This window comes from Saimiri boliviensis, chromosome 3 (genome assembly GCF_048565385.1).
Source record: "Saimiri boliviensis isolate mSaiBol1 chromosome 3, mSaiBol1.pri, whole genome shotgun sequence".
Taxonomy (NCBI): domain Eukaryota; kingdom Metazoa; phylum Chordata; class Mammalia; order Primates; family Cebidae; genus Saimiri; species Saimiri boliviensis.
The window spans coordinates 143915079-143941523 of record NC_133451.1 but is presented as its reverse complement, the minus strand read 5'-3'; the positions used below and the strand labels follow the sequence as shown (position 1 = coordinate 143941523).

The 26445-nt window shown below is 41.0% G+C and overlaps 1 protein-coding gene across 1 annotated transcript in view; it reads left to right on the top strand.

Moving 5' to 3' along the window:
- Nucleotides 1-26445, top strand: part of C3H4orf51 (chromosome 3 C4orf51 homolog) — a 67775-nt gene that overhangs the window by 18380 nt on the left and 22950 nt on the right. The window contains exon 3 of the mRNA XM_003928004.4: nt 25212-25270. Within this exon, the coding sequence (XP_003928053.1) occupies nt 25212-25270 (59 nt within the window). The remainder of the gene's footprint in view (nt 1-25211; nt 25271-26445) is intronic.

Sequence of the window (26445 nt, the reverse complement as noted above, 5' to 3'; positions counted from 1 at the left end):
ATGTCGATATTCATTTTTCTCAGCCCGTTATTGACAAAATTACTGTGGGAGCCATAGGCTCTTGGCCCCCTAAAGGTTTGCTAAAAATCACTGACATTAGGCAGATTGATTTATAGGAGAAAAGGCATAAAAATTTATTTAACAGGCATCCACAGGAGCCTTCAGAATAAAAGCCCAACTTCCCAATGAGTTACAGAAACGTGTATATTATCCTGAGGCCGCGGTAAAGAATGCAGACTATGAGCAAGTCTAGAAACAGCCAAATCAGGTTTAATGGCAAGGCAGGTTTAAATGAGGCCGGGCGCGGTGGCTCAAGCCTGTAATCTCAGCACTTTGGGAGGCTGAGGTGGGTGAATCACAAGGTCAACAGATCGAGACCATCCTGGTCAACATGGTGAAACCCCATCTCTACTAAAAATACAAACATTTAGCTGGGCATGGTGGCGCGTGCCTGTAATCCCAGCTACTCAGGAAAGCTGAGGCAGGAGAATTGCCTGAACCCAGGAGGCAGAGGTTGCGGTGAGCCGAGATTGCGCCATTGCACTCCAGGCTGGGTAACAAGAGCAAAACTCCGTCTCAAAAAAAAAAAAAAAAAAAAAAAAAAAAAAAAAAAAGAGAGCGAGAAATGAGGAGGTTTGACTAGCAAAAGTGGCCTCTTTATGTAGATGAAGCCTCCCTCAGAGAGAATAGATCGTAAATGTTTCTTTTCAGATCTTTAAAGGTGTCAGTTCATCTACCAGAGGTGGAGGAAAAGGTTTTAAATAAATAATTAAGGCGTCAGACTCGCAACCTCTCCTGGATCTGGGGGAAGGCATAGGAAGGGAAGCAGAGACGGCTCCACTAAGGGAGATTCTCTACAGATGCAAATTTCTCCCACTTAGAATAGCTTCACAAGGCCACTTCTGCCTGCTGGCCAAGAAGCAGCCATTTAAAAATATGTCAAAGAAATGTATTTTGAGATCAAGTATTTTAATTTCCTTCACTATTCTTTCCCTATTGTGTAATCTTGGTGCTTTTGTTGAAGATCAGCTAACTGCATATGCATGGGTTTTTTTCTGGGTTCTCTATTGTTTTTCATTGATCTATGTATCTGTTTTTATGCCAGTGCCACGCTCTTTTGATTGCTACAGTTTTCTAATATAATTTGAAATTAGGACAAATGTTTTCTCTTGCTGCTTTCAAAATTCTCTGTCTTTGATTTTTTTAAGTTTTGTTACTGGTGGCAAATCCATACAGGTTTGCAGCAATCGCAATTCTTGCCTCCTGAGAAGAAAGAGTTTGACTGAGAGACAAGCAGAAGGAGAGACTAAGGCAAGTTTCAGATCAGGAGTGAAAGTTTATTAAAAAGCTTTGGAGCAGGAATGCGAGGAGGTAATGTACAGTTGGAAGAGGGTGAAGCGGGTGACTTGAGAGATCACCTTGGAAGAAGTTAAAGTGGGTGATTTGAGAGACAAGTGCACGGTTTGACCTTTTGTCTTGGGGTTTCATACATTAGCATGCTTCCAAGGCCTTGCATCCCTGCTCCCGTTTCTTCCATTGGGAGGGGCTGTCTGCACGTGAAGTGGCCTGCTAGCACCTGAGAGGAGAACATGCACTGTGTGTTTACTGGAGTTGTATATATGCTCATTTGAGGCATTCTTCCCTTACCAGTCAAATGTCCCTAGAAGATCATGTACTAGTTAAACTCCACAATTTTGCCTCTTAATGTGCAAGCTTGAACCCATTCACCGAACTCCTGAGATCTTATCAGGATGCTGCTGATCACCAGTTTCAGGTGTTTCTATTTATTGGGAGACTGCCTTTCCCTGGCGTTGGCTGTGACCAATTATTATTTTAGAGAGACAGTTAACAACCACCTGACCGTCACCTGATGGTTGCCTGAAAGTTTTGGTGTGTGTGTGTGGCAGGGTTGGAGGTTAGGCCCTCTCTTGCCCTGCTCAAGCCTGACTAGCTAGCTACTGTAACATTTCCATCCTCAAGAGTCTAATACCCCAATTCTTTGGGGAAAATGGATGAAGGTCAGTCTTCTGTAACTGATTCCTGCTGACAGAGAGGCGTTTTAGTGGTTGTTCTGCAGGTCTTGGCCTCTTGCTACCTGTCAGGGCAGAGTTGGCTCATGGGTTGGTGAAAGCAGTATCCAACCAGGTTTTTGCCTCTGTCATGTCCCATTGATGAGCAGTCTAGGGGTTCTCTGTAGAAGGGTGGCTCTTGAATATTGAAAGGACCGTATCACTCACTGACATCATCTGGAACTTGATGGACTAAAGACAAAAGGAGACAAATAGGGTTATTAGAATTAGAAGAATGCCAAACCAAAATAAGGGGGTGATGATAACTCCAAACAATTCTGAGACTGACAATATGTTTGGGTAGCTGATGGCTATAGTTATGCCTGCTAAGACTTGGGTGCATGGGGTTGTTAGCTGGTTCCAACATGTGCTCAGAATTAGAATGTTGCTCCAGATTTTTACATTACTCATCCATCTTGTTTCTTCTGAGTTGCAGCCAGAGATCACTGGTTGGTTCACAGGAATAAGAAGGGTTAGTCTAAATTGCAGACAAAAATTCAAAAACAACTGATGAGACTAGAATCTAATAATAGCTGTACCATAATTTTTGAAGCATAATTTTTTTCTCTCCAGTCCTCAGTTTTATTAAAGGCAAATCATGATAGAACTGACTTGTTCACAAAATAAAGTCTTATTATACTTGGCCTGATTATTTGCATAAAGCACAGTGAGAATAATTATTTGCCACATAGCCCCCTTTTAAAATTGTCTTTAATGAAACTTTGTTCCTTAAGGAATTTCAGATGAGACCTTTTTAAAGCCTTAGGTTGAAACCATCAAATACTTGTATGACTTGGGTAAAATTTCTCTTCTCTTGAAGTCCCAAGGTAACTTGGGGCTTCTAGGTCTGTTGGAAAGTGACATTCTTTACTTACCACAGACCAGGAACCCCATACAGGGAGTATGTAGCCAAGGTATGAGGGCAGTTTTCTGAAGGGGCTTTTATTAGCTTCATAATTTCATTTTGATTCCTTAAAGGACAATATGCCATTCTAGTCAAAGCCTTGGTAAAATAACCAGTTTGTTGAATTGTGTCCTGTAGAAAACAGATTCCTTTTTTTTCCTTTCTTTTCTTTTCTTTTTTTTTTTTTTTTTTTCTGAGACGGAATCTTGTTCTGTTGCCTAGGCTGGAGTGCAGTAGCACAGTCTTGGCTCACTGCAATCTCTGCCTCCTGGGTTCAAGCAATTCTCCTGCTTCAGCCTCCCGAATAGCTGGGATTACAGGCGCCTGCCACTACGCCCAGCTAATTTTTTATATTTTTAGTAGAGACAGAGTTTCACCGTATTGACCATGCTGGTCTTAAACTCCTGACCTTGTGATTCACCCACCTTGGCCTCCCAAAGTGCTAGGATTGCAGGCATGAGCCACTGTGCCTGTCCCTTGAAAACAGATTCTTGTTGCACTTATGCAAATAACTATATTGCCATAAGTTAAAAATGCAAAGAGTTTCCAAATTCTGGAGAAATTAGGTAGAGAGAAAAAAATGAGTTCCAAATTTTGTTTACAAGAGTATATTTTACTCAATTGTTAAAAGCTATAAATAGCTCAAAAGAACAGTTTTCTTGGTTCTGAAAAACAAAGGATCAGCAATGTTTTAAGCAAAAAGTCATAAAAGGATTATTTCAATCTTCTATCAGTTCAGTCCAGGCAGCTAACTCCTGATCTGCTTGATATTTATGAACATTTCAGCTCTCTAACAGAGTCCTGAAAGGTTTTATTTCTTTATTCTAATGTCACAATCTCCAAAGTTATCTGAAATCTGCATTTAAGAGCACCTGTTAAGCCAAGTACAGTGGCTCACTTCTGCAATCCCAGAACTTTGGGAGGCCAAGGCAGGTGGATCACTTGAGGCCAGAAGTTTGAGACCAGCTTGGTCAAGATAGTGAAACCCTGTCTCTACTAAACACACCAAAAATATAGCCTTTTGTGGTGGCACATGCCTGTGGTCCTAGCTACTCAGGAGTCTGAAGCAGGAGAATTGCTTGAACCTGGGGTGGCAAGATTGTGCCACTGCGCTCCAGCCTGGGTGACAGAGCAAGACTCTGTCTCAAAAAAATTAAAAAAGAGGACCCGTTAGAGTCTTAGAGCTGATTATAAAATCATAGGTTAAAGACAATTAAAACAAGACAATGGTCTGTGGATGAAAAAAAGTCTTAGGGTAGCCACAGTCAAAGACACAATTGACAAGGACATCAGCCAGAAGTGCAGATAGGGCTTGACTCTTTCCAGCATAGCCAGGGGGCATGGCTAAGTCTGTATATCCCCAGGCTTTACCTAGCTTTAAAGCAGACAAGGCGTACAGTTAAGTCATTGTAGCAGTTTATGAAGCATTTACTAGGCATAATAACCTTTAAAATTACGTAACATTTCTTTTATAAATTCCCTTTCATGAATTTTTTTATGACTCACACAGACTATCTACAACATGCTTTGACTTTCTAACTTGTCCTAAACATCACTCTTTTTAAGCAACCAATTATTTTACTTTAGGACAAGAATTGACCATCCAAGATACTTTTTCATATCAAATTTCTTTTCTTTATAACCTTCCTTGCCTTTAGAAGCTTTGAATTTGACAAACCATTGAATTGTACTGCATGCTGCTTTGCACATTCTTTAAAGGGGAGCACATGAGGAGGTTATTTACATTCTGTACTGGAGAAGTTACCTCCCCTCAAGATATTGCTCAGTTAGATTTTTGCTAGGGCTTGTCTGAATAAGTGTGGCCTATTTCTATACCACTGGGGTAGGATTGTCCAGGATGCAGTTATTGGTTAAAGATTTAGGTAGCTTTCCCTAGAGAAATAGAGCTATTAGAAAGATGAATTCAGGGATCAGGTAAATATTAAGCAAGCACCCATGCCGGTGAGTATATTTTTCCCCTCAAGAGGTGTTGGATATTTAGACATCACTGGGGCCTGGTCCCTTAAGTAATATAAAGGGATGTGAATATTTTCTTTTGGAGGGATGGGGTGCCATTTCTCCCAATTACCTGACAAGATTTGGAAGAGAGTTTCTCAGAGAAGATTAGCACAGAGTAGTCAGCTCTTGAACCCAAAAAGGAAATTTATAATTTTACTTGCAACCTCCAAAGTTGCCCTCAGCTTTGTCCTATTGATGGCAGTGTCTGATTTGGAAGCCAGACAGAGCAGACAGCCCCTTTAGCTCAAGGCCATCAGGAGTTGAGATTCTATCCCATGGATGGTTTAGACCTCAGAGCAGTCTCACTTCCAAAGGCCAACCTTCTGGCAGAAGGGTCAAGCTATCCATGTGGCTTTTATCCTACAGGGGCAGTGCCTTACAGTGACATGGCTTCCTGCACCAATGATAATTACCTGAAGAAGTGTCCTTGGGGAAACCTGGAGGGGGCTGGTGGGCGTGCAGAGCAGCCAATAGCTGAGCTTACCTTCTTTCCCTGTGTTTCTCCTTTTTCTTAGCTCTGTCCTTCTTATTCTGCTCTCAGTTATGAAAGACTGAAGAGGCTAATTTGAGGACCTCCTACACAGGGGCACTGGGTTCCAAGGCTGACTTTTGCAATTTTCTTTTCATTCATTTTTAAGCCAAATAGTGTTACAAAGGAAAACTAGTTTCTTGTTTCAAGGTTTGGGGAAATCTTTCTGTTTTGGGGGATGCATCCAAGGGATATGTCATGTGGTGTGGAGACGAGATTACCTGTCTGTGAAGATAGAGAAGAAAAAAGTAAAAACAAAGTGTCCCCTCTTATTTTCCTATTATCCTACATGGGGCATCCCCTATTCATCCTTAGGGTTCCAGAATGAACCGGTCTTACCATGTACCCTTTACCTTGTCCCCATCTCAGCACAATTATGTACTTGAGAATAGAGGAGATATTGGAGTAAACAGCAGGCCCCCTGTTTATCCTTGGGGTGCCAGAATGGACCTGGCTTACCATGTATCCCTAACCTTGCCTTTGTCTTTGTTCTAATGGTAATCTGTTAGTCTGGGACTGGGCTTTATCTCTGTCCTATGAGTTTCTTGTGCCTGTGGTATTGGGCTGGCCTATATCCTTGTTTCCATGACCTCATAGTGACTCTCACTTGGAGCATTTTAGCAACAAAATCATTATCTTTTCTCCGATTCCCATTTTCCTTGTTCTTTAAGTAGACAAGAGGCCTGCTTTTCAGCTAACTGCCTGAAGGGGGCTGGACTTCCCTTCCTTTGAATATGACCTTGAAAGTCTTGATGCATGTTGAGAAGGGCATGGAAGTTATTAGAGAAACGAAGGCCACAAGAAGAAGTGGGAGGAAGTGAGAAGAATACTCATGGGAAGCCTTCATATACTTACAAAAACAGGAGCTCTTGAATTTTAGAGGGAAACGTTTATTTGCCCTCTTGACATAAAGTAGTAACTTCCAAAGGACTTGGGGCTTGGAGTAAGAACTCACAAATGGCAAAGGAAGAACTTTCCCTCCTTCCGGAGGGGTTCTAACTCAAAAAAAGCAAGTATGTGGGGTTCTTAAAGGGCCACAGAGTGAGGCCTTAAGCAGGCAAACAAACTGCTTCAAAAGCCACTGAAAAACTTACCCTTGGAGCATAACAGGGACAAAAGCATATGGGAAGTCGTAAGTTGTTGGCAAAGCCAGGGTTCCGGTTAGTGTCCATCTCCACCATGTGCCAAGAGACAGGGGAAGGGTTGGAAGTCATCTGAGTTGGTAGGGTAAAAACAAGTATAAAACTCAGGGGATACCTGCAGGGAAGCCCATGTAAAGACATGGGCTGCAAATGCAGCAAGAGCTGCAGGAACATGAATCACAGGGAGTGTGTGTTGAAGAAGTCGTGTGGCATGCAAAGTGAAAATAAAGAGGCGGACTTGCCCCCAAGGCAGCCTGGTGGGTGTGCAGGGCCATTTCAGAATATACACAGAGAAAACAGGAGAATAGACAGTGTAGGGTTTTTTTTTTTTTTTTTTTTTTTTTTTTTTTTTCTTTCTTTGGGAAAGAGATAATTTTAGTTGAAAAAGCAGAAGAAATCCCAAACATTGCATGGGTTTAGGCTTCAACCCTATCACTCTCGCTAGCTCCCTGTTTAGAAGGGCCATTAGTGCCTCAGTTCTACTTGATGTGGGCCTCAAGGTTTTTCCCACCCTGACAAACCACCTGCCAGTGTGAGCTGAGAGATCAGTCAAGAGGAGCAGAGCCACTTGTGGCTGAAAATCATTCTGGGGGTTGGTTAGTAAGCAGGGGAGTAAAGGGGAGAAGAAAACCATGTATAGGGGTTGAATGTCTCCAACTGAAGAAGGCAAGGTGTAGAAGTTTCTTACCACTAGGGAACATAGCTGAGTCACGCAGCACTAAAGTATGTTAACAGCAGAATGTATTGGAGTCATGGGATCAAAGTATTATGCCAGCAGCGAATCCATACAGGTCAGCAGCAATCTCAATTCTTGCCTCCTCAGAAGAAAGAATTCAGCTCAGGAGTATAAGGCAGAAGGAGATACAGAGGCAAGTTTCAGAGTAGTAAAGAAAGTTTATTAAAAAGCTTTAGAGCAGGAATGAAAAGACACAAAGTGCACTTGGAAGAGGGCCAAGCCGGTGACTTGAAATGTCAGCTGTGGAGTTTGACATTTTGACTTGGGGTTTTATATGTTGGCATGCTTCTGGGGTATTGTGTTCCTTCTTCCCTGATTCTTCCCTTGGCGTGGGCTGTCTGCATGTGCAATGGCCTACTAACACTTGGGAGGGGAGCATGCACAGTGTGTGTACTGGAGTTGGACATGTGCTCACTTGAGGCATCCTTTTCTTATCAGTCAAATGTCCTTAGAAGGCCATATCCCAGTTAAACTCTGCCATTTTGCCTCTTATTGTGCACACTTGAGCCCACTCACCCATCTCCTGAAATCTTACCAGGAAGTTGCCAATGACCAGTTTCAGGTGTTTTGGTTTATAAGGAGACTGTCTTTCCCTGGCATTGGTTGCAGCCAATTGTTATTTTAGAGATACAGTTAGGCCTGTCTCTCTGATGGCTGCCTGACATTCCTGGTGTGTGTGTGTGGGGGGGGGGGGGGGGGGGGTTGTGGTGGGGGTGGGAAGTAAGGAGCCCTCTCCTGCTCTGCTCACGTCTGACTAGCTACCTACTGTGACAGTTTGAATTTAATGTGTCATGGTTAAAGAAAGTAAAGACTGCTTGGTGACCATCTAGAGGTAAACTTTTCTAAGGAATTTAGAAGTAATTAGATTTTCCTATTATCTAAAGCTGGCATCTGGTATCAGCCTTCTTTGCCCCAAATTTATCGATAACTAGAATATTTATACCTCTCCAGAATGCATGTATATCAAAACTCATTGTGTAACCCTTGCTGACATCAAGGCACCAAAATGTCTACAAATGTAATAATTTATCGTGACCTACATGCCTAATATGGTCTAAATTACCCTTAATCCTTCTGCTTTAGGGTCCGTAAATACATCGAAGGAAAAATCCACCACAGTGTACTCAGTCCTATCTTGTTGAGGTGCCCTGCTGCACTCTTCTTCAGTGTTCTATCTAACAAAAGTTTACTTTTCAAATCTATACTGTTGTTGGTAAATTATTCTTACTATCCCGCTATCTGTGAGCTGACCAGTTTCCATTGCTTGGGCTCTAATACCTCGCCTAACAATGGAAAAGTCATCTTTGGGCTGCCTCTGTTTGGGAATTTTTGATCTTCATGTACCTGGCTGTCCATATCTCTCTCCAGGTTTGGGGAAATTTTTGTTCTTTGAATCAGTTTTTCAGTTCTTTCTCTCTTCTGGTACTTTCTCTCTCTTTTCCTTCTGGTACTACTATAATCTGTATATTAGTTCTCTTGATAGTGTTCCATAAATCTCATAGCTTTTTCTTACTTCTTTTCATTTATTTTTTCTTCTTTCTCCTCTGACTGGATAATTTCAAATTATCTGCTTTGAGTTCATAGTTTCTTTCTTCTGCTTGATCAAGTGAATTGTTGATGCTCCTCATTGCATTTTTAAGTTTATTTATTGATTTCTTCAGCTCCAGAATTTTTCAAAATAAATTTTATTGTGCTTACTTAAGGTACAGCAACACCTTGTTTTGTTGCATTTTGCTCTACTGTGCTCCACAGATAATTGCCTTTTTCTCACAAATTGAAAGTTTGTGGCAACCTTGCATCAAGCAAATCAATTGTTGCCATTTTTCCAACAGCATGTATTCACTTCTAGTCTCTGTGTCACAATTTGGTAATTCTCACAATATTTAAAATTTTTCATTATTATTGTGTTTGTTATGGTAATCTGCAATTAGTGACGTTTGATGTTATTATCTAAGTGTTTTGGGACACAACAAACCACACTTATATAAGACAGGAAACTTAATTGATAAACTTTGTCAGCTCTGCCAACCTATCTCTCCTTTTCTTGGGGCTCCCACTTCCCTAAGACACAACAATATTTAAATTAGGTCAGTTAATACCCCTACAATGACCTCTAATTGTTTGAGTGAAAGGAAGAATCACATATTTCTTACTATAAATTAAAAGCTAAAATGGTTTAGCTTAGTGAGGAAGACATGTTGAAAGCCAAGATAGATCCAAAGTTTGGCCTCTTGCACCAAACATTTAGCCAAGTTGTGAATGCAAAGAAAAATTTCTTGAAGGAAATTAGTGATGCTACTCCAATGAACACATAAATGATAAGAAAACAAAACAGTCGTATTTCTAATACGGAGAAAGTTTTAGTTGTCTGAATAAAAGATCAAAGCAGCCACAACATTTTCTTAAGCCAAAGCCTGATCCAGAGAAGGGCCTTAACTCTCTTCAATTCAAGGAAGAATGAGAGAGGCAAAGAAGGTGCAGAAGAAAAATTTGAAGCTAGCAGTTGCTGTTGGTTCACGATGTTTAAAGAAAGAAGCAATCTCCATACATAAAAGTGCAAGGTGGGCCTGGCGCGGTGGCTCACATCTGTAATCCCAGAACTTTGAGAGGCTGAGGTGGCAGATCATGAGGTCAAGAGATTGAGACCATCCTGGCCAACGTAGTGAAATCCCATCTCTACTAAAATACAAAAATTAGCTGGGCTTGGTGGTGCACGCCTATAGTCCCAGCTACTTGGGAGGCTGAGGCAGGAGAAGTGCTTGAAGTCAGGAGGCGGAGGTGGCAGTGAGCCGAGATCGTGCCACTGCATTCCACCCTGGCTCCTGGCCAAAGAGTGAGACTATGTCTCAAAAAAAAAAAAAAAAAAAAAAAAAAAAAAAAAAGTGCAAGGTGAAGCAGCAAGTGCTGATGTAGATGTTGCAAAAGTTATCCAGAAGACCTAGCTAAGGTAACTAATGAAGGTGGCTTTACTAAACAATATATTTTCCATGTAGACAAAATAGCCTTCTGTTAGAGGAAGATGACATCTAGAACTTTCATAGCTAGAGAGAGGAAATCAAAGCCTCGCTTCAAAATTTCAAAGGATAGGCTGACTCTCTTGTTAGGGGCTAACGCAGCTGATGACTTTAAGTTGAAGCCAAAGCTATTTACTATTTTGAAGGTGCTAGGGCCCATAAGAATTATGCAAAATCTAATCTACCTGGGCTCTATCAATGGGACAATAAAGCTGAATAACAGCATATCTGTTTACAGCATGATTTCCTGAATACTTAATCCCACTGTTGAGATCTACCACTTGGAAAAAGAGATTCGTTTCAGAATATTACTGCTCACTGACGTTGCACCTAGTCACTCAAGAGCTCTGATGGAGATGCACACGGAGTTTAATGTTGCTTCCATGCCTGCTAGCACAACATCCATTCTGTAGCCTATGGATTAAGGAATAATTTCAACTTTCAAGTTTTATTATTTAAGAAATATGTTTCATAATGCTATGGCCACCATAGATGATGATTCCTTTAATGAATCTGAGCAAAGTAAGTTGAAAACCTTGTGAAAGGATTCATCAGTGAAGATGCCAATAAGATTCGTCATTAATAGAAGGAGGTCAAAATAAGAAAATTAACAGGAGTTTGGAAGAAGTTGATTCCAACCCCTGTGGATGACTCTGAGGAGTTTAAGACTTCAGCAGAGTATGTATTTGTAATATGGGATGGAAGTAGCAGGATAATTAGAATTAGAGGTGGAGCCTAAGGATATAACTGAATTGTTACAATCCCATAATAAAATTTTAGTAGATGAGGAGTTGCTTCTTATGGATGAGCAAAGAAATTGATTTCCTGTGATGGAGTCTACTCCTGGTGAAGATGCCATGAACATTGTTTTAATGACAACAAATAATTTATAATATTACATAAACTGAATTGATAAAGCAGCAGCAAGGTTTGAGATGATTGTTCAGCTTTGAAAGTATTTTAAAATTAAGGTATGTCCATTTTATTTTTATTATTTTATTGTATTTTTTTGAAACAGAGGCTCACTCTGTTGCCCAGGCTGGAGTGTGGTGGTGCAATCTCAGCTCACTGTAACCTCTGCCTCCTGGGTTCCAGTGATTTTCCTGCCTCAGCCTCCCAAGTAGCTGGGATTATAGGCACCTGCCACCACATGCAGGTAATTTTTGTATTTTTTAGTAGAGACAGGGTTTCACTATATTGGCTAGGCTGGTCTTGAACTACTGACTTCAAGTGATCTGCCTACCTCGGCCTCTGAAAGTGCTGGGATTACAGGCATAAGCCCTGCATCTGGCCCCTTTTATTTTTAGACATAATGCTCTTGCACACCTAATAGTCGACAGTATAGGGTAAACATAACTTCTGTATGCACCAGGAGACAAAAAGTTCATGTGACCCACTTTATTGTGATGTTCTCTTTATGGAAATGGACTGGAACTAAACCCACATTATCTCTAAAGTATGCTTGTATACAATATGATGCTATAGAGTACATGTATAGTAAACAGATTACCATAATGATGCAAATTAAATATCCATCAACTCACATAATTACCCTTTTTGTGGCAAAAGCAGCTAAAATCCACGTATTGATTAATAGTATGAATCCAAGATCTACTCGTTTTATTACCTGAAGTCCTCATATGTACACTAGATCTCTAGACTCGTTCTTCCTACGTATCTACCACTTTGTACCTTCTGACCTACATATTCTGTTTGTTTTTTATTTCTGTTTGTTAAACTTCTCATTTGGTTCATGTGCTGCTTTCCTGATTTCATTAAGTTGTCTGTGTTCTCTGTGGCTCACTGTGTTTTTTCTTAACAAGTATTTAAAATGTGTCTGGAAATATGCAGAGCTCCATTTTGGAGGGTTTTTTTTGTTTGTTTGTTTGTTTTGTTTTGTTTTGTTTTTGTTTTTGTTTTTGTTTTTTGAGACGGAGTTTCGCTCGTTACCCAGGCTGGAGTGCAATGGCGCGATCCTGGCTCACCACAACCTCCGCCTCCTGGGTTCAGGCAATTCTCCTGCCTCAGCCTCCTGAGTAGCTGGGATTACGAGCACGCACCACCATGCCCAGCTAATTTTTTGTATTTTTAGTAGAGACGGGGTTTCACCATGTTGACCAGGATGGTCTCGATCTCTTGACCTCATGATCCACCCGCCTCGGCCTCCCAAAGTGCTGGGATTACAGGCTTGAGCCACCGCACCCGGCCCTGGAGGGTTGTTTACTGAAAAACACGGTGTTTCATGGGTGGTGACATCTTTCCTTGATTCTTCATATTCTTCAAAGTCTTGAGTTACAGTCTTTGCATTTGGACATATAGTCATGTCCTCCAGTCGTCACTGACTGGCTTCAGGGGACAAACACCTTTACCAGTCAGCTCAGCTGGGTATGTGACAGCTCTCTCAGGCCTTTTCTATGGATGCATCCATACTGCCCCTCTTGCTCTGTCTTTGAAGGAAATTCTTAAGATTGTATGGCTTCTGTCAATTCTGCAGCGCCAGACGAGATGCTGAGAGGCTCTCATTTGTCTTCCGTAGAGCAGTGTCCTAAAATGCTCACATTTGTGTGCTTTCTCCCAGTCCTGTGGAATTGGGTGGTCTGTCTACACATGCTATCTGCAGAGGCTAGCACTTCCTGTCTCCAGGGACACATGTGAAGAACAGGCTACAGGGTAGGGGGTAGTGGTGCATGTGGGGCATTGGGGGTGCCCATGGGCCAGTTGGGGTGGTCTGCAGGTGAGACATCCCAAACAGCTCATGGATGAGTTTCTGACGGACTCCCTGAAGAAGTAAGTGGGGTCCATGGCCCTTTGTTGAGTTCTGAGCCCTGTTGGCTGTGAGTCTTTGCCTCTCTTCCCTGTTTGCAGCCTCCCCCCGCACCCCCCACCCACTCAGCTGTGATAATCACCTCAGTATTTTCTGTGGGGTGAGAAAGAGGTGGGCTTCTTGGGTAGTGTCTCACACAGCTGGAGGAGCCAGGAGCTCACTCACTATTGTCTTACTTCTTCCCGTGGCAGAGATTGTGGGCTGAGGAGATCTCTCTTGGCACTGAGTTGTGCTGCCTTGCAAGAGAGGTGTCATGGGTAAAGGGAAACTGTTCTCCTTGCCCTCTTCAATGCATCTATTCTTGGATTTTTTACTCCACTAATGTTCTGGAATTTCTCCTCTGGTCACCCAGGCTCCTACTATAGTACTCTCATCCATGGGTATTTGTCAAAACCAGTGTGTCCATGGGGAAATGATGGTAGAAAACTCCTATTCTGTCATTTTACTGAAGGCATTTTCCTCTACTTTTAGATTCTTTATTGTAGCCCTGATGGCTTCCATTCACCTACTAAAGGCACGGTGGTCTTTAGCAAGAAAATGACCATGTTCCACTCTGGAACGGTTGCTCTTAAAAATGACAGTTCTTCTAAAGCAAACATTTTTCTCCATTATATTAGTCACAGAATGTAGCTTCCACCAGAGGTTGGAGCCCTAGGTGATATAATCTGAGCTTTACTGAGTACACCAAGAAATTAAGAAGAGAAATTCAAACTATCATCTCTCACCTAGTACACTATATTTACTAATCTATAGCCACCTCCACTCTGTTTCAGTTAAATTAGGTTAACATTAGTTGCTATAGACAACCTCTCCAAATTATCTATTATCAAAATTATCTATTAATTAGTGGGTTGATAGATAAAACCCCAAATTCCAGTTGCTTAACACAATAAAATACTTTTTTCTTTTATACAAAGGCAAAGGTGGCTGTTCTTCAGGTAGATGCTTCTCATGGTGACTTGGGACACAGACTTCCTTCCTCTTGGGGTTCCACCAGTTTCTGAAGCCCTAGAGCTCCTTGTCCCCATCTGGCAGTGGGGGATAAAGGAGAGGAGAGACCCACATGCTCTTTCCTCACTTCAGCCTGGAAGCGACTTTCATCACTTATGCTCACATTCCAATGTGATGCCAGAGAGCTAAGAAATGGATTCCGTGGCTGGGCAGCCACTTCCTAGCAACAACTGCACACTATAGAAGGAACAGCTGGCCATTCCGTCGCACACTGATTTTGAGAAGAGAACACAATAGGTTATTTTCCGTATAATTTTCATCTCTCAGGGTTGAATCATTGAAAGTTTAATAAGACTAATGATTGTAATCTCAAATTAGGATTTGTAGCAGTTTATAAAATATTCAGGTAACACCCATTTGTGGTGGGATGTGTTTATGTGTGTGGTGGGGGCTGTGATGGTGGAAAAAACTATTCTGCAGCCTTATTGGGTTTTCCTAAGTGATGCAGATAAAGGTTTTTGATAGTTGCCTTGGATGATCACTATTCTGTTGGCTTTCTTAGTAAAATTTGACTTTGTGAGCATAGTACATCTGAGGAGGGTTTTATGTGTTCCTCTGTGGTTTGTTGAGGCAAGAGGAGAGGGCGTCTGACCATGTGTGCTATTGTTAAAATCAGGAAACACTTTCTTTCCTCCCTTTACAGTAAAGAACATAAAATTGAAACATGCTATGTAGCCTGAAGACAAGTCTGAGCCCGTGTTTGGGAAATTAAATGGCTTGATCATGTCATTCAGAGTAAGTTAAGGTGACAGTGCATCTGATCTGAGTAGCACAAAGTGCGATTCTATTACATTCATATTGCTTTTTGTGCCCTTCAGAATTCTGATGAATTCTGATTAACTTTGCTAATTACCTGTGGCCTGCTAGACCTGCTGAGCGGTCCCACAGTTGGGTGGATGCGAGTATTTGAGGGCTGTTAACATGAGCAGCAAAAACAATAATCTACTACTCTGCAGTAGGTATTATTTTGCATTCCTATCTCCTCTCCAGTTATTATAGTAAAGCACTGGTAGGAGGAAAGGTAGAAATGGCATCAGTGAATATACTCATAGTGACTGCTTATCAATTTACCCATATTGCCTTTTTCATTCTTCTCAAGTGGTCATTTTCATATGACTGATGATGCGTCTCTTCATTAAGAGGTAACAGCACATCAAGGCAGAACTATTTACCCAAATGATAGTTTCTCCTTGTGCTTTTTCTCCATTTCCATGTCAAATTTTAGATTATCAATATTAATTTTGCTTGAAGCCAAGGATCAAATTGTCAATGCCAGCCAACTGTACAAATTTGCTTGTCACGAGTGGACTTAGGCCTACTGGTTGCTCCTTTGCAATATCTGCTCATAAATAGAAAAATTGCATGGGCAGTTCTTAAGTGTGATTCATGATCATCATAGGAGAAAAGTTCTCAAATTCTTTTTTGCATCTGCCTTTCAAAGACTGCAGTTGTATTTCTGCCTACATTAAGGTGCTTTTCTTTTTGCATTAATATTAATTTTCTTTCCAAGGATTTGATTTGGTTGTGGCTTTTCTGACCTGTTCCCTTCTATATCGTATGCTCAGCTCTTATATTCAAAGTAGAACAAAACAATAGCTAATAAAAATCCAGTATTATAAAGCTGCAATACAACAAAATTTTAGTTCAACTTTCTCTCCATTATGCTATGCTAAGACAGGTTCTAACATGTTTTGTCTTATTAAACTTCTCTCCAGAAGAATCATCTTTATGAAGGGCATGTAGAATGCAAACCATGATACAGCTGGGTCAACACTTACTGGCTTTCCCTTTCCTTTCTCTCTCCTCAGCTCCATATCTGTGTCTCACATCTGTACTGCTCTAGGGAGAACCCAGCTGAACCTTGCAAAAGAGTGCACTGGTCTCTTTCATTCTTGCTGTTCCAGGAGATATAATATGCACTAGGAGGAGGTGTTATGTTGTATGATCACAGTAAAGCCCAGATGTGAAAACATGTGTAAGATGTCCTTGGGATGTTTCCTAACAACAGACAGCAAACTTCAAGTCTCCAAATCAGCTGCTTGGAACTGCTTTTATGGATATGACATTTAACAAGAATGGCAGTGCCTAGGATAATATTGAAATGAACCAAATAATATTCTAAAAGGGCCAAATACATATGAGTTGTAACATAATTTCAAGAGTATTTGTGTCTGTTTTTAACATCCTTTCTCACCTATTCTTTCAACCCCACTTGTATTCTTCTGTAAAGCCTTTCCAAGCCTTGAAAGACTTCAAAACGCAGTAAGAACTCACTGGACTACCCCGTAAGTCATGTCTTGCCAAATTGATCTATTCTCCACAGAGGGATATCTTAATGCATAAACAAAATAATCTCACTTCTGTTTCCTGTTGCACTTACAACAAAATCCTAATACTTTACCACAGCCTAGACGGTCTTGCACGAATGCGACCCTGCCCATCTTTCCAGTCTCATTTCACACCTTCTCCCACCTTTGCTCACGCTGTTCCAGTTATACTGTATTTGTTTAGCAACTTGAAAATGCTAAGCTATTTCCCACCTCAGGACCTTTATGTGTGCTGTAGTCTTTGCTGGAACACAATTATCCCAGTTCTTTTTTTTTTTTTTTTTTTGAGACAGAGTCTCGCTCTGTTGCCCAGGCTGGAGAGCAGCGGTGTGATCTCAGCTCACTGCAACCTCCTCCTCCCAGGTTCAAGCAATTCTCCTGCCTCAGCCTCCTGAGTAGCTGGGATTTCAGGGACACGTCATTACACTCGAGTAATTTTGTATTTTTTAGTAGAGATGGGGTTTCACCATATTGGTCAAGCTGATCTCGAACTGCTGACCTCATGGTCCGCCTGTCTTGGACCCCCAAGTGCTGGGATTACAGGCATGAGTCACTGTGTCTACAATTATCCCAGTTCTGCTGAGCTGTATCCTTCAGGTCCTTCAAGTCTGAATTTAAATGTCACCTCTTCAGAGAGGCCTTTCCTGACTACCATGTTTAAAGTTCTTCACATTCTCACCGTCTTCATCTCTATCTTGTTGCCACTTTGCTTTCTATGCATTATGGTATTTGTTTACTTGCTTATTATCTCTTTCTCCTACTAGAACATAAGCTTTATGAGGGCAGGCACTTGTCTGTCTTGTCTTTGTATCCCCAGCCCCTGGCACAGCTCATCACACAAACCAGATTGTTTGTCACTGTTTGCTGAACGATGGTTGGCTTTTCCTTCACACAATGTGCTTCCTTATGGGGCAGTTCTCTGTTTTTAATTTGCCTTCCAAAAGGAAACTTATTAATGACTTTTAAAAATTAGAAGGCAGTGTATAGAAGCAACTTTTGAAAAACCGTGTTTCCAGCGACAGCCTGTAGGATCCTGTGTAGGAGCCCCTGGAATTGCGATACTTAAAAAATGAAGCGAATAACAAGTGCATGGCACTGTTGCACACAAACAGGATTTTAATTACATTCACTTCTCCATCCCCTACCCAGGTTCCGCGATGCATTAAAGGAGATATGGCCAGGCAAACCCCACATCTGAAACTGACTCACAAGGAATATAAATAAGGGATGGCAAATGTGATTTGGAGGAGAGGAACAGAGGAGAGAGGGCAGGTGACTGGCTGGTGCCTGTGGGAGGAGTTGGGACCTGAGATGGGGAAAGGACCTTCCATTTCTTAGCACTGTTCCAATATAACTGGAACAGAGTGGGCAAAGGTGGGAGAAGGTAGAATAGAAATGAGACTGGAAAGATAGGCAGGGTCACGTTCGTGCCAGACCTTCCTGCTTCCAAGCTTGGTTGGTTAGACCATGCCTCGGAGGTGTGCCCCCTTGCTCTGTGGTTGGGTCATTTCCAAAGCTTATTGATCTTGGAGGTTGGGGCCCCAGAATGAAGGTGGAAGCAGGTGGGTTAGGGCATTCCTGAATAGAGGGAGGCTTTTTCCGTGGGTTTTCTTGTCTGTCTGTGAAAGGGCCTCTACGCTGGCTCTGGGATGTGAGCATAAAGGAGCAATGGGCACCTCCCCCAGCTCTCCTGGGAGAGACTCACAGCTCGCCAGCCATGGCTTCCTCACACCCAGGCCAGCTTTTCCCAGCAGAGGGAACTTCCTGCTCCAAGGGCTCCTCTGTTCTTTCTTTGGAGTTTCGCTCTTGTTACCCAGGCTGGAGTGCAATGGCGCGATCTCGGCTCACCGCAACCTCCGCCTCCTGGGTTCAGGCAATTCTCCTGCCTCAGCCTCCTGAGTAGCTGGGATTACAGACATGCGCCACCATGACCAGTTAATTTTTTTGTATTTTTAGTAGAGACAGGGTTTCACCATGTTGACCAGGATGGTCTCGATCTGTTGACCTCGTGATCCACCCGCCTCGGCCTCCCAAAGTGCTGGGATTACAGGCGTGAGCCACTGCACCCAGCCAGGCCGCTTCTGTTCTGAAGCCCAGAAATGGGGCCAACGGGAAGACTCTCACTTCTCACTTCAGCTGTACGGGGAGATACCCAGGAGTGAACCCCACCCACCTATACCCCTGAAAGGAGCCCTGGGTCTCACCTGTCTCCTTCTGTGAGTGACTCCACACAGTATTCCACCCGCCTGCTGAGCCGTTGCTAGCTGAGGTGCTGCACTTTTTGCCCCCAGCACAGATTCCCCGGGCGTGTTCTTCTCGCTCTTCCTCGACCCATCTCCCCACTAACAGAGACTGATTTTAGCACTTCCCTCCTGGTACAAGGCCCTAAGGTCATTCTGCTGAGGGGAGAGAAGGGCTCAAAGGGCTTTGGGGTGCTGTCTTCATTGTTTTCCCCTGGGGCCACCCTTATTTGCTTCCCATTTTCAACAAAGGAAAGATGCCCCTGTGGGACAGTGGAGGGGTGGGGGTCAGACAGGCAGGCTGCTCCCTCACCCAATCACCGCCCTCACCCTCCTTCCCATTTCCCTGTGGAACTTGATAGTCACAGCTGCCCAACATGTACAATAAAGGCAAGAAGATGACCTACAACAAGCCTCAGTCACTATGGTGTGAGCTGTCACAGAAGAGGGAACATTTAACTTCATGATTTAGATTGTTTTCTGGCTAATTTGTATGCCTTGCTGTGAAGAGTACATACATTTCTTTTAAACTACAGGAAGAAGAAAATATCACATTGGCCACCAATACTTCTAGGTAGAGTGAGAAACACTTTGCCTGGAGTTGAGGGCCTCACCATACTAAACATGACAGCTAGGCTGTGTGACTGCCAGCACACCCCAGAGAATCACAGGATGGGCCTCTGGACTCAGAAAATATCAATGTCCCCTTCAGGTGGTGGGATCTTTTTTCATTTTGCTCTCTCTATTTTAAATTAGAAAACAGACTAAGAAATGGTTAATTGTGTTTGCCGGAAAATATTCAAGTGTAAGGCAACAGTTTCCAAATTCCCTGCAGAGACTGGGCACAAGGGAACATTGGCAGCCAAGCCTGTTATTAAGAAGGTCACAAGATGCCATCTGTTACTGCGTGCACTTTACTGTTCAAGCATAACATCGACTAGGAGGTGGCTGCAATTGATTTTGCCTGTGAACTTAAAAGATAGAGCCATGATGGACACCATAGTGAGTTTAGTAGGCTTATATGAACAAACCATGTGTCTGCCTATGAGATGGGCTGGGGTTACATGGGGAGAAAATAGGGAAAAGGTGAAGCATTATTTTCAGCTCTGTCCTTGGTTATAGCTCAAATGTAATTTGGGATACTCCTGGGTGATTTCCTTTTGTGTGTGTGTGTACCTGGTTTTAGCCATTTACAAAATGTAATAGTAGAACTTCCTTCTTTATGTATAATTATATTTTATAATTTTATAAATTTTTATTTTATAAATTTTATAATTATATAATTATATTCATAATTTATAATTATGAAGTTATAAAAAGACAGATAAATGAACTGCCTTATTCTTTTGTTAACAAAGAATAAAATAATTAAAAATTATTTTAAAGAAAATTCTTTTAAAGAACTTTAAAAACTCAAGAGAAAGTTAAAATGGCACAATCAATACCCACCTGCCCTCTCCTAGATTCATCAATTGTTAATATTTTGCCACATTTTCTAACATTTGCTTTATCTCAATCTCTCTATACTGATATATCTACATATACTTATTTGCTAGAATGTTGAGAGTAAAATTAAAATATCATAACAGTATATCCTAAATATTTCCACATGAGTATCCTATGGATAAAAATGTTCTTTTACATAACCACAATATTATGATCACACTAAAAAAAATGACATTTTCTTAAAGTCAGCTGATTAGAAAAAAAGGAATATAACATTGCTAGAATAATTTTTATCTAGTATGTAGACCATTGAATGACTTATTCTTAAAAATCTGCCAGGAAAGAGATTTGCTCTCTAATCTATCTTGATGGTTAACACATCTCTCTTTAAGACAATGATACCTTATATTTTTGAGACACTTTGAGAAATCTGATGGAAGCTCTGGGCCCTATCTTCAGAAAAATATTCATAAAGACAGTACCAATCTGTGGCCTGTTAGGAGCCAGGCTGCACAGCAGGAGGTGTGCAGTGGGGAGCCAGCAAAACTTCATCTGCATTTATGGCCACTCCCCTTCGTTGGCATTACCATCTGAGCTTCTCCTCCTGTCAGACCAGCAGCAGCATTAGCTTCTCATAGGAACGCAAACCCTACTGTGAATTGTGCATGCAAAGGATCTAGGCTACATGCCCCTTATGAGAATCTAATGCCTGATGATCTGTCACTGTCTCCCATCACCCCCAGATATGACCATCTAGTTGCAGGAGAACAAGCTCAGGGCTCCCACTGACTCTACATTATGGTGAGTTGCATAATTATTTTATTATCTATTACAATGTATTAATAATAGAAATAAAGTGCACAATAAAGGTAATGCACTTGAATCATCCTGAAACCATCACCCTGGCCCCTGCCCACCTGCCTTCCATGTTTCCATGTTTCCATTGTCTTCCCTGAAACTGGTTCCTGGTGCCAACAAGGTTGGGGACCGCTGCATGAAGACTCTTAAACCGGTCAACAATGCATACATCTTGGCTGCTTCTAGTTATGTTTTCACGTTTAATCTAAATTCTCCTCTCATACAATTTAAGACCACAGTGCTCAAAAAACATGGAGAATGGTTTGTCTTCACCTTCCAACATTGTGTTTTGTGTTCATGAACCTTCATTTCAAATGACAGGCATGTGGGAGCTCAAAGTATCCCCAACCTATTAAAGGAAAACAGAGTCACAGATAAGTCTGACAGTTGTACTATGGCAGACACCCAGTAGGTGGACTAAATGATTAGAAGACCTGGAGGTACGCTTCTAAACTTGAGCTTCTCTGATTCTGCAAGCTTACACTTGCTTTCTTGATAATTTGCTTTTAAAAACTAAATACCTGTAACCTGGAATGACAGGAAATACAGGTATTTGCATCAGGGTTGGCACAACATTTAAGGACCTAATACCTAAAGATGGAATTTGTTGGTAATCACAAAGATATTTAGTTTTATCAACAAATTGCCCAATTCAGTTATAGTTCTAAGGCTGGGCAGGGAAGCAGGAAGGTACATGCTAGCAAATTACGGTAACATTAAATGTCCTTAACTAAAAGGCAGGCTGAAGCTGCCAAGGTCAAGTTGTACCATAGGCTCTATTTTGTGAACTGTGAACTTGCAAAGAAAAGTCATCAGCTAACCATACTACAACATGAGGGAGCTTAACACTGGTTAAGAGGAACACTGGTTCCTCCACACCAACTGAAGAAAATGAGAGACATTTCTAGTTCAGTTAGAGAAATAAGCAAGTTGGCTCAAAGATGAACACAAATGTGTAAATACCTAATGCTATGGTCTAGCACAATCCTAATGTCTGGTTTTGTTCCCCCACAATGCACCAAATGCCTCAAAATTACTTTCTGTAAAACTTTAATATTGTAGAATCATATCACTTACTAATTAATGATTAGTATAATTCTTGAAAGGAAGGGTAACAAAAAGCTAGTTAAGCCTCTGGGAGGCCTGCGGGATTTATAAAAGTCTTACAGAGCTTTGAAAGGCTAAGAATTCACAGAGCATGGAACAATCAGCACTAATTGTGAAGGATAAACTTCTTATCCATCTGCTTTTGCTGTGGCTATGAAAAAGTAGGTTTTTCTTGAATTTAGCTAAGTAATTGTTAAGCTCTTTGACTCTGGCTTAAGATATCTTGTTTTTAAAAAGAGTTTATCAGCATAAAATAGCACACGAAGCAAGGAACATTGGCCACTGGCTAGTTCTCTCTCTTGACTTATTCCTAATGACCAGACCCCATCATATTACGTCAAGCAAGACACCCTTTCAGCATTTTCCTCTGATTTTAATAATATCACACCAGATAACTCAATATCATTAGTCACTAAAAAATCAATCTGGATACCATGCTCATGCTTGTAATCCCAGCAGTTTGGGAGGCTAAGGTGGGAGGATTGCTTGAACTCAGGAGTTCGAGACCAGTCTGGACAATAGCGTGAGACTTCATCTCTACGGAAAATGTTTAGAAATTAACTGGCTCTGGTGGCATGTGCCTGTGGTTCCAGCTACTTGGGAGGCTGAGGCAGGTGGATCACTTGAGCCTGGAAGTTGGAGGTTGCAGTGAGCCATGATCATGCTCTGCACTCCAGCCTAGGTGGCAGAACAACACTGTCTCAAAAAAAAAAAAAAAAAGGAGAAGTGCAAGTAAAAAGCACAATGACATCGTATGTTCTCATGTGGAAGTGGGAGCTAAGCTGTGAGGATACAAAGGCATAAGAATAATACAATAGACTTTGTGGAACTCAGAAAGGGTGGGTGGGGGTGAGGGATAAAAGACTACACTTGGGTGCAGTGTACACTGCTTGGGTGCACCAAAATCTCAGAAATCACCACCAAAGAACTTATTCATGTAGCCAAACACCACCTGTTCCCAAAAAACCTATTGAAATAAAACAAGTTTAAAATTTTTAAATAAATAAATAAATAAAAAGAAAAAAAACCACAATGAGCTACTACATCACATCCATTAGAATGGCTGTAATCACAAAGACAGTAACAAACTTTGGGGAAGATGTGGAGAAACAGGAACCTTCATTCATTGCTGGTGGGAACATAAAAGAATACAGTCATACTGGGCATGGTGGCTCACACCTGTAATCCCAGCACTTTGGGAGGCTGAGGCAGGTGGATTACCTAAGGTCAGGAGTTCGAGATCAGCCTGGCCAATACGGTGACACTCCGTCTTTATTAAAAATACAAAATTTAGCCAGGTGTGATAACACATGCTGTAATCCCAGCTACTCTGGAGGCTGAGGCAGGAGAATTGCTTGAATCCAGGAACTGGAGGTTGCAGTGAACCAAGATGGTGCCACTGCACTCCAACCTGGGCCTGGGTGACAGAGCGAGATTCCATCTCAAAAAACCAAACAAACAAAAGCAGCTACTTTGGAAAACAGTTTCTTTAAAAGTTAAAGAAAAATTAATAGCAGGATCCAGTGATTCTACATATAGGTTTTTACCCACTAGAAATGAAAACATATGTCTACACAGACTTGCAGGTGAATGCTCATCACAGCATTATTCATAGCAGCCAAAATTGGAAACAACCCTAATGTCTGTCACCTAGTGAATGAGTAACAAAATCTAGTATATTCATACAATGGAATACTATTTGGCAATGAAAAAAAGAATAAAATACTAAAACAGCTACAGCATGGGTGACCCTCAAAACACCGTATTAAGTTAAAGAAGTCAAACATAAAAGATCGCATAGTGTATGATTCCATTTGTATGACATATCCGGTAAAGGCGAATCTATAGAGAAAGCGGATGAGTGGTTTTCTGGTGCTGGTAGTAAGAAAGGGTATTAATTATAAAGGAGCAAAAGGAATCTTACTGGGATGATGAAAATACTCTAAAACCAGATTACGGTGATGGTTGCATAGCCTGGTTAGTTTACTTAATTCATTGAACTGTATACTTAAATTGGGTCAGTTTTATGGTATATAAGTTATATCCCAATAAAATTGTTAAAAAATACACTTGAGCTTCTCAAGACCTTAATAAAAATTTACAGCCTTGAAATTTCAGCAGTCTTACTTCTAATTCTAAGAGTGTAAGTTTGTATCATAGCATAGTATTTCAGACACAAAAATGTTTACCTCTCCCAAAAGCTCCAGAAGAATTACTATGAATTTAACTAGTTCAGTTTGGTCTTACCTGTTTGATGTTCACTTTTAAAAAGAGATATTATTCTTAATTGACACATAATAATCGTATATATTTCTGGAGAACAGTGTGATATTTTAGTACGTGTGTATACTGTGCAATGAGTGAGATATATGGCATATCCATCACCTCAAATATTTATGACTTATTTGTGTTGGGAACATTAAAAATCCTTTCTTGTAGCTATTTGAAAAGATACAATATTCCAGAGACATTTCAAATACAAAAGAAAATACATAATATTTTTTTTTTTGACTGTTGCCTAGGCTAGAGTGCAGTGTGCAATCATGGCTCAATGTATCCTCAACTTCCCAGGCTCATGCAATCTTCCTGCCTTAGCCTCCCTAGTACCTGGAACCACACGTGCCACCATCACACCGAGCTAATTTTTAAAAATTATAATTTATAGAGACGAGGATCTCCCTATGTTGCGTAGGCTGGTCTCAAACTCCTGGCCTCAAGTGATCCTCTTGCCTTGGCCTGCCAAAGTGCTGGGATTACAGCCATGAGTCATGGTGCCTGGCCATAAGTTACTGTTAACTGTATTCCCCCTACAGTGTTATAGAATACTAAAACTTAGTCCTCTTATCTAGCTATAAGTTTTGGTCAGATGCTAAAGGGAAACAAATGATGTGTGTACAATTTGTGGTAATAGCCTAATTGGAAGTATAAGAAATTTTATTCTAATACTACATTTAATCCTGAATTTTCCTCTTCGTGTGCATGCAGGACTATTCCCTGATATAACCAGGCCCTTTAAAAAGTCATTTGATGTCAAGCATGGAGTGGTAAGTCCAACATTTCTCAGTAATTACTTAACTGAAGAGAGCTTAAATGATTGTATACTGCATATTATTTATTTAAAAAGGGGGTTAGAATTTTAAAAAACAATACTCACCGTTTATTCCTGATTGATTATTTTGTGTGTAGCTTTCTATTAGGTGACGGGAATACAACAATAACCAAGGTTACAAATTGTGACAGACTGATGATATGTGTTTTTATCATCATCACCAACTTTTCCTCTTTCCCATGCAGAGGAAAAATGATATGTAATATACTGGAGGTTAAAAGTAACTTTTCTCTAATTGTAAACATTCAAATAATACAGAGTAATAAAGTAAAGATTATCTGAAATCCTTTCCCTTCCCCTAGGGACAATCACCATTTTAATTTCAGTGAACATCTTTATAAATAGCTCTCTATACTTATGTATACCTAAGGATACATGCACACACACAGTATATTGATGAGATCATTCTGAACACTGTCCTCTGTAACCTGCTTTTATCACTTAATATTTTCATGGATTTCCTTCAGTGTTAATTAACATAATTATTTGTTATCATTTTTAATGGATATATAATATTTCATTGACTGACTCCATTACAATTTTAAAATATGCCATGGGCCAACAGTGGCTCATGCCTGTAATCCCAGCACTTTGGGAGGCTGAGGCAGGCAGATCACCTGAAGTCAGGAGTTCAAGACCAGCCTGACCAACATAGTGAAACCCCATCTCTACTAAAAAAAAAAAAAAAAAAAAAAATTAGCCGGGAATGGTGATGTGTGCCTGTAATCCCAGCTACTTAAACGGCTGAGGCAGGAGAGTTGCTTGAATCCAGCAGGTGAAGGTTGCAGTGAGCTGAGATCATGCCACTGCACTCCAGCCTGGGTAACAAGAGCAAAACTCCATCTCAAGAAAGAAAAAACCCATATATATATATATGCATGCCATATCAGGAGGCATTTAAGGTTTTCTAATTTATAGCTATTGTAACCAATGCTGTGATCAACAAAATTTGAATACAGGTTTTGCAGCTGTAAAATCATCATTTCAGGATACGTTCCCATAAGAAGAATTCTTGGGTCAAAAGTACACTTATTTTACATATGGCAAAATTGCCTTCCCCAAAATTGGCCTCATGCCCCAGTTGTGTGTGAGAGTGCCTATTTTCCCATA